This window comes from Pelophylax lessonae (assembly GCF_965119305.1).
Source record: "Pelophylax lessonae genome assembly, chromosome: 4".
Taxonomy (NCBI): Eukaryota; Metazoa; Chordata; class Amphibia; order Anura; family Ranidae; genus Pelophylax; species Pelophylax lessonae.
Window position 1 is genome coordinate 159,234,115 of NC_138771.1, and position 13,470 is coordinate 159,247,584.

General features: G+C 41.9%; 1 protein-coding gene across 1 annotated transcript in view; it reads right to left on the reverse strand.

The window, feature by feature from the left end:
* The window catches only part of PODXL (podocalyxin like), a 148,064-nt gene that overhangs the window by 45,710 nt on the left and 88,884 nt on the right, over positions 1-13,470 (reverse strand). The window contains exon 2 of the mRNA XM_082253521.1: positions 8,583-9,113. Within this exon, the coding sequence (XP_082109647.1) occupies positions 8,583-9,113 (531 nt within the window). The remainder of the gene's footprint in view (positions 1-8,582; positions 9,114-13,470) is intronic.

The window sequence follows — 13,470 nt, forward strand, 5'->3', positions numbered from 1 at the left end:
TGTGTATCTTTGGACACAAATATCTGTGTAGACAACTTTGTGTAAGCTGGATTTTGGAAACTTGTAAGATATACAGCATTCAAGAGTAGGCAACACGTGAGATTAGATCCTCATCTTTATTAAAGTACATGCAAAGCCAAAACATTTATTTTAGGTAGGGAAAGGTTTAAAATGTGATTTTTTGCCATCTATCCTGTGGCAGGGTTTTCCGTTCACTAAAGGGCCATATACACTATAAGATTTTCTAAAGACTTTTTCCTTCAGATTTACCTTTTCTATGTAGTGCAAGGGCCTGCCAGATTGCATACAAATTGAAAGTGTTTAGGTTTGACCTCATATTATATGGTTTTGGTAAATCTAAAGGAAAAAGTCTTCAGAAAATCTTATTGTGTGTATGGCCAATTGCTCTCCACATGACACAACAAGAAGTGAGAGGAAATCTTCCCAAAGTAAGGGGAATTATCTGTTAGGCAGATGTCACTAGTACAAGTACCCATTGGAAGACTTACCCTCAACTCTTGTTCTGGTGACCACCCTAACATTGTGGCTTTCCCCTCCTTTTCTGTTTCGGTGATATTGATCACCAGGATAAATACTGGGTTTATTTCTCCCCATTGGGGATACAGACAACAATAAAAAACAACAAACTTCAGGTTGGCAGCAAGTGAAACAAGCATTCAATACATGCTTCCTAAACAGATATTTCTTAGCAGCCAACTGGAGTACAGTACATCATTATCATTTAACTTCTCCACAACTTTAAGCCCTTATGAATGGGACTGGTGAGCCCCCAAAATACATTGGCTACATTTATGATATCTGGGGTTATTAATAACGACTTACTGGACTTACTTGGAACCTGTGTGGTGCTCTTGTGGTTTCACCTTGCTTACTGTCCATGTTCCGTACACCTACCTGGGCATGGAGGTATCTAGAGAGCCACCTTCCCCTTTAACTTGAAAAGCCACTTCTGTTGATTCTAAGAGCAATCAATCTAACTATGGTTCAGCACTCCAGCAACACCCTAAATCCCCAAATAAGTGTGGTGGCATATATCCCATATTGACAGCAGAGCTGCAGTCTCTGTTCTTTCCCTTAAGGCCACGACAAACATAAAAAATACATACAATAAATATATACCTTTTGTCGTTTATTGTATTTATTTTTTATGTTTGTCCCATTTTTTGTGATGTCGCAGCGTCCGATTGCCTATACATTCCTCCAGGGTCTTACCTGTAGGTAGGTCCATTTTCACATTCATTTTAGAGGGTATCAATCCTTTTCGATCTGTTTACCTTTTTAACAATTTTCTAATATTTGTGGCTCCTTCACTATCATCTTTGCTGCTTATCTATTGGTATGTTGTTATGACTACTTAATTCTCCCTGGTCCCGTTTGCGTGACCATATGGATGCATTTAGCAGCAGGTAGTGATCTTATGGAAGTGTATTTATATATTTATATTTTTATTGTCCCCGAGTTTTTGTTCCTGTTTTTCCTCATTTCGGGTGGTTTATGGGCAAACTGCCAGTATCCAATATGGCGGTTTAGCCTATTTAATCCCCTGACCTCGCACAGCACCGCCTAGGACCAACCCCCAGAGGATGTGAGTTATCACTAAACATGTAGGGGCCTGGTTTGTCCTGACGGTGCGAATGTTCGTATTGGTCCCTGGTGTTTAGATGGATCATCAGCGTTAGCTCTCCATCATACTGCCGGGTGACCCACGATCCGAGGAGGAATGTTCTGCAGGAACGCTGCGGCTGCATGTCATTGTTTGTTCCGCTGACATACAAAGTTTTTACATGTGAGTGCATCCCTTTTTATTTATTAAAGTTATACATTGGTAATGCACTATGGGAGTGTTTCCCCTTTTTAATTCCTTGGTTATATACTGGATATCCCTGTGACCTATGATTGGTTGTCCCCGGAGAGAGTGACCTATGCTCCTGCCTGGCCATTCCACTACATTGGAGGATCATTCTTTCATATGAGCGTTCAGACGCCTATAATCTAGTGGCAAGAGCTATTTGGTAAGGAGCCATCTCTCACTATATTGTCTGGTGGATTAATTTCTACTCCTGGGCACACCTGATCTTCACCCTTCTTCATTTGTTTGGAGCTTTTCCTTTCCTGGGAATCTGTTTCAGCCAATACCTTCCTTTGTGGACTTTTTTAGTGTTCATTTTTTAGCAGAGGTGGAGGACTTGAGTCACATGACTTGACTTGAGTCAGACTTAAGTCACCAGTTTGAAGATTTGAGACATGCTTGACTAAAATTAATAAAAGACTCGACTTGACTTTGACTTGGTATTCATGACTTGAGACTTGACTTTGACTTGAGACATATGACTCGAAATGACTTTACTTTTTTAAGTTATTAGGAATTTGCATTTCCTAAAGATGTGTTAAAGCAAAACTGATGTGCCTGTTATGTTTCTGACACCACAGTCACTTAAAACACCTCAGTGTGTTCTGATTTTTAGGACACGCTGTTTAACAATGGAAATACTTAACATGTTTTTAGTGACTGTGGTGTTGAAACATGACCGGACAAAGGATTTTGAGCAGTTTGGGCATTCAAAGTGTTTCTTTAATATGCCAAGAAAAAAGCACTAAGCAGTTTTGTTAATTTTGAAAATAAAACAAAACCTTTCCTGACCACTGACTTTTAACTGATTTAAAGGTGAAAATTGGGGTAGATCAGTATTTTGACTTGATTTGTGACTTGACAAAGATAAATGACTTGACTTGACCTGCTTGACTTCTAGCAGGGACTCGACTTGACTTGCTTGCTTTTCGCCACAGTAACTTGGGACTTGCTTGAGACTTGAAGGTTAAGACTTGAGACTTGCTTGTGACTTGCACATGTGTGACTTACTCCCATGTCTGTTTTTTAGACTGTACATGTTAACATCATACTTTGATTAAGTATAGGTATTTGTCATTCATAATCTAGCGCTACACCATTCTGTTTTTATTATTTTATTTGGAACTTGTACTATTGTTTCAGGTGTTAGCTGCTTCTCCTAAAGCGCAGTGTTTTTTCTGTTTTTATAGGTTACCACCCTACCTCTCCTCCTTGTCCAGTCAGAAAATGCTTTGCATTCATTGAGCAAAATACAAAGTATTCTGTGAATGGCACTCATGCTCTTACTATGCAGAAAGCATCTGCTCAGCATGGATCCCTGGAAATGAGTAGACTACTACAGGGGTTTCCAGCTTCCACAAGTATGAACTATGCATATTTACATGGTCTAAGCTGGATCAATCTAACTATGCTTTAAAATTCATACCTGAGGAATGGAACTTTGGAATCTGTGCTGAAAAAAAGGCAAGCAGAGGCAGAGAACCAGTGTTGTCTGTGGTTTTCCTGCAACTGATCTTTCTTTCTACAGCCATGGCCAACAAATTTGAATGACACAAATATTAATTTTTACAAAGTCTGCTGCTTCAGTATTTTTAGATCTTTTTGTCAGATGTTACTATGGTATACTCAAGTATAATTACAAGCATTCCATAAATGTCAAAGGCTTTTATTGACAACTACATTGAGTTTATGCAAAGAGTCGATATTTTCAGTGTTGACCCTTCTTTTTCAAGACCTCTACAATTCCCCCCTGGTATGCTGTCAATCAACTTCTGGGCATATGCATGCAGAAAGAAAGTGGCACTTCCAGTCTCAGGAAAGTAGAAACTTGAGTTTTATTTCTTCAAATCAAAAAGTCCAACATCGACATGTGCAAGACAAACAGGCTAGCCTGTTTGTCTTGCACATGTCGATGTTGGACTTTTTGATTTGAAGAAATACAGTAATCCCCCGCTACATCGCGGTTCAGTTTTTGCGGTCCCGGTAATTTGCGTTTTTTTTTGTAATGTTATTTTACTATATAAATCATTAAAAATGAAAGATTTTTGTGTTTTTCATAGCTCTTGCTCTGTCTCTAAGTATCTTTTATGTGTTTAAATGAGTTTCTATTGTTTTAAAAGTGTGTTTAAAGACCTTAAAATGCTTCTACACGTACAGTGACAGTAAAAAAATCATGCCTACAATGCATTTTAATAGGGTTTTTCTATTTCGCGGAATTTCACTTTTCGCGGCTGGGTCCGGAACGTAACCCCCGCAATGGAGGGGGGTTTACTGTAAAACTCAAGTTTCTACTTTCCTGAGACTGGAAGTGCCACTTTCTTTCTACATGCATATGGACTTCTTAGGTTGCGGACCTTGGTGAGCACCCAGTCTTGCAGGACTACTACAGTTTACTTGGGAATCCTACTGGCCCAGCTGTCAGCACTTTGAGCGGTGATTTGTTTCTTTGCTTCTTTTAATCAACTTCTGGGCCACATCCTGACTTGTGGCTGCCCATTCTTGCATAATCAATGCTTGGAGTTTGTCAGAATTTGTGGGGTTTTTTTTTGGTCACCCGCCTCCTGAGGATTGACCACAAGTTCTCAATGGGATTACAGTCTGGGGAGTTTCCTGGCCATGGACCCAAAATTTTGATGTTTTGTTCCCCAAACTACTTAGTTATCACTTTTGCCTTATGCCAAGGTGCTCCATCATTCTGGACAAGGCTGAGAAGCAACCCCACACATGAATGGTCTCAGGGTGCTTTACTGACACATGCATGACATGACACAGGACTCACCTTTCCTTCTCCTGCCAAGCTTATTCCGGATGCCCCAAGCAATCAGAAAGGGGATTCATCAGAGAAAATTCCCCTGGTCCTCAGCAGTCCAATCCCTGTTACTTTTGCAGAGTATCAGTCTGTCCCTGATGTTTTTTCTGGAGAGAATGGCTTCTTTGCTGCCCTTCTTGAAACCAGGCCATCCTCCAAAATTCTTAGCCTCACTGTGCGTGCAGATGCACTCACACCTGCCTGCTGCCATTCCTAAACAAGCTCTTCGCTTGTGGTCCCCCAATCCCCTAGCTGAATCATCTGTAGGAGACGTTCCTGGCGCTTGCTGTACTTTCTTGGGTGCCCTGAAGCCTTCTTTACAAATGCAGTAGAAATGTTTTTTATGGAAATAAGCAGTGGCGTTGGGAGGGGAGGGCTGACCGGGGCTATAGCCCCGAGTGGGCCCCCAAAAAGCCCAGAGTCTCATATTACTTTTTTAAAATGATTAGCCCTGAGTCACTTCCAAGGCGGGGTTGGTCGGGGCTAAATACCTCAGCAGTGTAATATCCATCCAGTGATTCGTGGGCAAGCCAGCGGCGGCTGCAATGAAAGTAAGTGGAGCTGTCATGATGAAGAACTGATATCGGGATGGGCGGGGCCAATATGTGGGGCTCCGCCCCTTTGTTCCAATTACCTTCTAGACAAGCAGCCGCTGGCCGGGGAGGAAGCTGGCAGGGGGCGGGACCAATCTCACATCTTCAGCCTGGGATGTGGCTCTTCAACCTGCATCTTGTAACATCACCACACTCTCTCCCATTCTCCTGTCAGGTGCTTACAGAACGGAGTTCAGGAATGATCCTCCTTCTCTACTGAACAATCAGATCTGCACACACAGGTCCCACCCTTGTACTTATTTCTTTTCCTACCTTTACCCTGCCCCTTTTTTAGGGGTACCACCCCATGACTGACCCCCTGTACTCCTCTCCATACCACCCCATGACTGAACCCCTGTACGCCTCTCCTCTCCATACCACCGCATGACTGACCCCCTGTTTTTTCTAATTTATAAAAAAAATGTTTGCCTATTTTTATTTTTACTTTTATTATTATTTTTTTTGTTATTTTTATTAATATTCATTTTCTTTTTATGCATTTCCATTTATATCATAAATCAATAATTCTTTTTAATCTATAATGTTATAATTAATACCCACCATTTTATAGCGGTAGTTTGCTACACATAGCTAGCTGGTACATCCTAATATAGCTAGTGTCATATACCCATCTTTTATTATCTAATATTACTACACATATTTTATATATATTAATATTGGTGTATTACTTTTCTAACTCTATTGTTATAGTAGATGGTTAAGCTGAATTTTAATCTAGCTATAATATTGTGACTTTTGATATAATTAATATAATGAGTTTCAGCCTATCCACATAGATTATTGAATAGACATATCCCCCTTTGTTGGTTCATTTGCATTCCCCCCCTCCCCTCCCCTCCCATTCCATTATTTAAATGAACATCATTGTCATTTGCTACTCTATTTGCCGTGAAGAAGGAGTGCGGCTGCCCCTCCCCCAGGCAGCACGCACGCTCGGAAACGCGTCGCATGCAGATGAAGTCATCCTCGTTCGACTAGCTACCAAGCCTCGCTGTCAGCAAATACATCGAGCCTACTTCCTGGTTTTCATCCCACCGTACAAGCCGGCCACGGCGAGGGGATCTCGGCTGCAGCAGGATGGATGCCTAGGACCGGATGATGTTCACTCCTCCACACTGGAACCTTGTTTATGGGCATGAATATATGCTTACAAATGTGTGTGTATAATTTTATCTATTAAACTTGTTATAAGAAAGTCTACACTTAGAGGCGCCTCTGTCTGTCTACGCTTTTTTACTAAGCTGTTCTTACTGTCCTGTACTGTGCCCTCCCCTACCCAACTTGTACTGCATCCTCCTTCTCCCGTGTACTGTGCCCTCCTGCCCCCCCCCCCCCCCGTACTGTGCCCTCCTGCCTGCCCCCCATACTGTGCCCTTTGTGTTGATTAGTCTTTGATTTATAGTATATTTTTTGTTGTTTAAAATCAAATGTGAAAGTACTCATAAAAATGTGTTTATTCTATCTACTATTTATACTTTTTTTTCAGTGCATTACTTTGCCTAGGCTATTAAGGCGCCCCTGCTGAACAGGGCTCTGTCTGACTCCGTTTTGTTCTGGGAGTGGCACGGAAGCTTCCATTCTGCTGCCAGAAAACAGCGCTGTATACTGTATGTGTTTGGGACTACATACAGTTTATACAGCACTCACAGCCTCTGCAACTGTTAGCAAATAGAAACAATGAAGTAAATAGATTGTTTGGACCAGCTTGGTTCAAACAAACTTTTTAAAGTTCCCTACAACATAAAGATCAGCTTTAAAGTGATTGCAAACAAACAACCCATTCAGTTTAAAATAGAAATGAAAGGCAAAACATTTATGTATAGATATAAAAAAACATTATAAATACATCTTTTCTTTTTTTATAAGTGATCACATTTCCTCTGTTCTCAGCTGCATAAGAGCTGGGGGGGGGGGGGGGAGGAGAAGCAGCAGCACACTGAACTTTCCTGTAAATGGCTGTGCAGCGGTGGCATGTCAGGACAAGTCTGATTATTGGAGGAGAGTACACTGAGTTCCCAGCATAGCTAACTGATCATGCTGTGCTATCCTGCTTAGTGTAGTCAGTTTTTGTAGTAGGAAAGAGGGACTGGCAGGAGCACCAGGGATTTCATGTAAAGGAAGCAATACAAAGAGAACAGAACTCGTTCTCATGCAAGTACATGGTACAGCAGGCATATATCAGGAATATGAAGTGTTGGAGTAACAAACGCTTTAAGCTAGCCATACACCAGTTTGTTTGAATTTTTTTGTTTTTGGAAAGTTCGTTCGATTTCCTAATGGTCAGTTTGGTCAAATTGACTTTAGTTTTAGGCTCAGTTCACACTGGGGCAGCTTCAAAGTCCCCCGACTATGTGTGGCTTGCAAATGACTTTAAAAGAAGTCAATGTAAGCTGCTCCAAAGTCACCCCCAAGTAGTGCAGGAACCTTTTTCTAAGTTGGAGCGACTTGAGTCGCTCCGATTAAAACAGTTCCATTGCACTGAATGAAGCGCGCATTGTCAGGCGACAAAGTCGCCCCAATGCGAACCAAGCTTTAGACTATAGTGATAATAAAATTTGTAGCAGCAGGACGTAATATTTTCTACAAAAAATTAATTTCTGACTGTGAATATGGTTTTCGTTCAGGACAAATCGTACATATTGTAATGAAACCTTTTTTATTGCATCTGGAAGTTCATTCAAATAGTAGATCTGGTCTTTCTAATGAAATTAGTTGACTCAGTTATGACCAGAAAGAATGTCCTGACAAATAATTTTTCATAATAAACATTCAAATGAAAACCCAACTGTATATTCGTTTTGGAAAGGGTGGGAAACCCCTGAGTTAGAGTGCTTGTTATATTTTCACTGCTATCGAGGGCACCATTAGAAAGATCAACTATAACTTTCTGTCCTGCTGATGTTTTACCAGATAGAGGGTGAAGGAATTTCTCCCACAGCAGCACAGACAAAAATATATATATATTTTTTAATTTTACAATATTTAATTGTATAGTAAAGTATAAGCAGGTTAGAACCCCAGCCAAATTAGTATTTCTGCCTATGTCCCTGTTGCAGATTTTTCCTCACTTTCTGTATTGTTTAACGATTGTCAGCAGGACAAGAGGTTAGAGCAAACCGCGCATAGCACTAAAATCCCAACAGGAGTTCCAGTCCTTCCCCACTGAATTTTCGGTTTGTTGTCTTATGTATCAGGAATTAAGGAGGAAACAATATGCCAAGATAGGAACAGCAAATAAACTACATGGTTTTCAAAAAAAAAAAAAAATGTCTGTTAAAACAATGCATACCTGTTGCAGTAATTCCGTCAGGTTGTCTAGACGAGCCAGATTGTGCTGTAACAGATTTGCCTGCAGTGCTAGCAATATTTTGACTAGTTGTTGCCACTGTTAGAGAGATGGCTGCCTGTGTTGTGGCTGGTACCGGACCTGCCAACGAGGCAGGAACAGATGCAATGCTTGTTGCTGGAACAGATGTAATGCTTGTTGCTGGAACTGATGCAATGTTTGTTGCTGCAACTGATGCAATGCTTGTTGCTGGAACTGATGTAATGCTTGCTGCTGGAACTGATGCAATGCTTGATGATGCTCCAGTGGGTGCTTTATTTGATGAAGTGGTAAATGTGCCTGGTTGACCAGCACTAGTAGCAGCATTAGGCGTTGTAGCTAAGGAGTCTGTCTTTGGAGGTGTGCTAACAATGGATGTGGCAGTGGTACCAGAATGAGAAACAGCAGCAATGGTAGTAGGTTGATTGGGAACAGGTGTAGGAGCCCTGGATGGCGTCACATTTGCTGTTGAAGGATCCTGCGAAGAACTAGAACCTGAAACATACCAAAAAATTGTAAGTTTAATTATTCCATTTATTACTATATTTTACTGTATGTATATTTTAATAAAGCCTGAACTTGACTAAAGTTGCAATAAACAGTTCATACCTAGCAAATCTATTTTCTTACAAGCATTTTCTGAAGAAATGATTTTACATACATTTTAGGTTGCACCATCTAGACACAAAATTCCAAATTCTTGGCTTTACAACTGATTAAAATTTTATGATAAACATGCTAAAGTTCAGATTGATAACATCTCCCTGTCATATTTAATATATTCTCATAGAGAGCATGCCACAAAATTTGTTAACGTCTGGTCTTGCTGGACACAAGGCACCTTAGACCCCTACTATTACAAATGTTGGTATCTAGCTCCTCTTTGTGTGTGCCCCTTATATCATTTTTCAAAATATTTTTGTCTGACAAATTCCTTCTTTTTTTCTTTTCCTTCTCCCTTTTCTATTTGCACCTATAATGTATATTGTGATGGATGTACCGCCTGGCACCCCGCCTGGGTGCCTCTGCTAAGATACAGCTTCCTCTACTCCAGAACCAGAAATCAGGTATTAAAGCTGAGAATTGCACCCATGACACCTCTAGCTAATTTATACTACACAAAATCAGATCAGAGCTTGATCACATTAAACCTAAACAATGCAAACTTTAAACAGTAATATCATCTAACAGTACATCTAGTGAACAGCTAGTGGCTAACAGTGACCTAATTAAATGGTGACCTATTTAACAGTAAGTTAATCGGCAGCCAGGCACCCAGACAAGCTTTCATTAGTCAGGGAGCCCATCCCAGACAGCCCGGCAACAAGTATATTACACATGCTGTCTTTCAGGTGTTTGGCTTTTACTTGTGTAATATGTCCACTAGAAAAGTCATCATAAGACAAAACTCATACAAGGTTCTAGCAATCTGAATAAGTGGAATTAATTTATCTTCATAGATTTCTTTTTTTAATCAGATCCTTTTTTTTGAAAATTTTTAATCAAAAAACATACAAGAAAAGAAAAAAAAAAACACTTGCGAACAAATCAGAGCAGAGCCATTACGACGTAATAGGTGAAGCCGTGCAACATGTGGTACAAGGCATCCAAAATTACACTGCTATACAGAAAATCGGTAATACCATACACATCACAAAATGCAGGTGTTATATCAAAACTAAGGCAGAGTGAAAACAAGGAAAGCATCTTTTTGACCAGGGGACACCCTTCTAAGGTATCAGAGCACAATTATGCCAAACTAGAGTGCATCTGGGATAATAGCTCTGAATCAAAACAAATGAAAAGATACAGGAAAAACACAAAAAGATAAAAACCAAGGTAAAGGTGGACTGCCCATGGATGCCTGCCATATTGACTTCACATCCTATAAAATTAACACATGTAATACAGTAAATAGTCTCCAAACCTCCTGCCCAAGCAATGTGTACCGAGTAGGTCTGTGCCCAAAGCCTCAGTCCTAAGAAGTGGTGTCACCCCACCCAAAATCCTATTAGTAACTAGTTGAAGAGAAGCAAGCCCAGGAACATCAAGCCATGGGGCCCAAATGCGTTCAAATTTCAATACGTTGCCCCTGTGTTTATAGGTAAGACTCTCCCTACCCTTTATCATGTTCACCTCAGTCATCCATTTTGCGTGCGTTGGATCCACCGGCGATATCCACTTCCTCACCAGTAGTTTCCTAGCAAGGAACAGCAGCCTGAGGATGGAATTATTTACACCAGGGGTATATTGTTCTTCATCTAACCATCCCAAAAGGCACATATTTGGATCCATAGGTAGATCAAGATTCCAAATAGAGTTAATGGAGGGCAGAACTTCCGTCCAGTAATGGTGTAACTTAGGACAATGCCAAAGCATATGCAATAGGGTCCCCGTGTGGATTTTACACATAGGGCACAGGGGAGAATCCCTCCTGTGCTAACTATGCAGTCTCTGCGAGGTACGATATGTGCGCTGCAAAATAAATAGTTGCGTGAGCTTCTGTGACGAGGTCAGGGATACCTTGAGAACAATATCAAGGATACCCGCCCACTCCTCAGAAGAAATATCACCCAGGTCCTTCGTCCATCCATCCCTACACTTAAAGGTCATAGCCCTTGATATCTGAGCCATAAAGCTGGAGTATAACAAAGAGATCTGTCCCTTTCTAGTCTATGACTCCACCACGTGAGTCAAGAGAATGGGGTCGCAGAGTCCCCAGGTGGGGTCCCTGGCCTGTGCCGCCAGGGCATGCCGCAATTGTAAGTACTGGTAGAAGATGGAGTTAGGGAGTCCAAACTCCACTCGAAGTGTCTGAAAGTCCTTAAGTACACATCCCCGATATAGCTGTGAAATAAGTCTCACCCCACACCTGTCCTACTCTATAAAATTCTGCAATTTAGCCAGTTCAGGGCAGTTAGTGTTGTTCAGAATGCAGGAGTGCCTAGAGAACCCTCCATACCCAAAATGTTGCTTGGTTCTATGACATATCCTGTCCAGCAGAATCAGCGTGGGATATCGAGAAGAACTTCTCAAGTCACCCGCCTCTAAGGATTCTAGGAGATCACTATTCGGCAGTAATGAGGTAATGATGTTCCGAATGGGGTCAGAGTCAGAGTCACTAGCTATGATATTTATTACATCATCAATATCACCTGTTTATATATTGATTAAGTATTTCTGGCGCAGCACTTTTATAGGTATTTGCATATTATTTGTGAGGTGTTACACAATTTGTGTTTGCAGCCGGATTATTGCACTGATATTTGTATACTTATTTGCACCAGTATTAATTTGCTGTTTCAATTGTTTATACCATCTTTGGATTTTTCACTAGTTGGTTGCGCTGATAATTTATTGATTATTAGTTTAACATAATTAGCCAAGTTAGGGTGTACTATTATGCCTAAATATTTAAATTGGTCCACCACCAGAATTTGGGAAGCCGCCTGCGGTAATGGGCGCTCCAGTGGGTCCAGCGGTAGCAGTACCAACTTGTCCCAGTTGATTTGGAAGCCCAAGAAGGATCCGAACCGGCGAATCAATGCCATTAAGCCCGTGAGGGAAGCATCCGTGTCACCCAAAAAGAGCATAAAAAGCAATCTTCTCCTCCCTTGTGCCCCTCCTTAACCCGTGAATCGTGGCATCTTGCCTGATAGCTGCCGCAAGGGGCTCCACCGCCAGGGCAAACAAAAGGGGGGACAACAGACATCCCTGCCTCGTGCCCCTACTGAGAGAGAACGACGGAGATAGCATATTGTTTATGCAGACACAGGCAGTAGGGGCCCCATACAGCAGCTTAATCCAGGAGATAAAAGTGGCCCCTAGCCCAAATTTCTCAAGCACCGCCCACAAATACTGCCATTCCACGCTATCAAACGCCTTAGCGGCATCAAGGGACAGCACGGCCCTGCGGCCACAGTTGTCTGGGGGTATTTGCATGTTAAGAAGCAACTGGCGTAGATTAATAGTGGTAGATCGGTTGGGTATAAACCCTGACTGGTCTCTGTGGATTATTTTAGCTATCACCTTGGAGAGGCGCAGTGCCAGAACCTTAGTAAGTATTTTCAAGTCAGTAGTCAGGAGCGATATCGGCGATAAGATTCAGGTTGGTCAGGATCTTTCCCAGGCTTCAGTATAACAACCACCACTGCCTCATACATCAAGGCAGGTAGTGAACCCTCCTCAAAAGCAGGCGTAATAGTGTGAAGCAGCTCAGGCAGCAAAACCCCAATGAACTTTTTATATAGCTCCACGGGGATCCCATCCCTTCCCGGTGCCTTGGAATTAGGAAAAGTAGCTAGCGCCGCCTGTAGCTCCTCCAATTGAATGTGGGAGTTCAGGAGTTCGCGGTCCCTAGCAGGAAGCTCTGGGAGATCAAGCCCCTGCAGGAAGTCCTGTAATTCCCCTGGGGCATACGTAACTTTGGAGGTGTACAGGTCCTGGAAAAAGGAGCGGAACCCCTGCAATATGGACGGAGTATCAGTAACTACGTGGGCCGTGGGAAGGGACAGTCTATGTACAATTGATGAGGGTCGCTGCACCCTAGATATAACAGAAAGCATATGGACAGTTTTTTTTCCCCTCTTCAAAATATGCTTGAGAAGTAAAAAACCTCTTGTGATCTGCCTGCCGTTGCTGAATCAAGCGATAGAAGCGTTGCGCCTCCATCCATTGGCTCTGAGTGTCTGCCGTAGGCGAGTTCAGATATGCCTGCTCCGCCACCAGCACCGCTTCACTAGCAAGGCGCAATGTCTGCCAGAGTCAACAGTCGGGATGCCAGAGCCGATGTGAGACACGTCCTGCTACATGAACGGTCAAGCCACGTCCCCATGTTCATAGATTTCTTGAG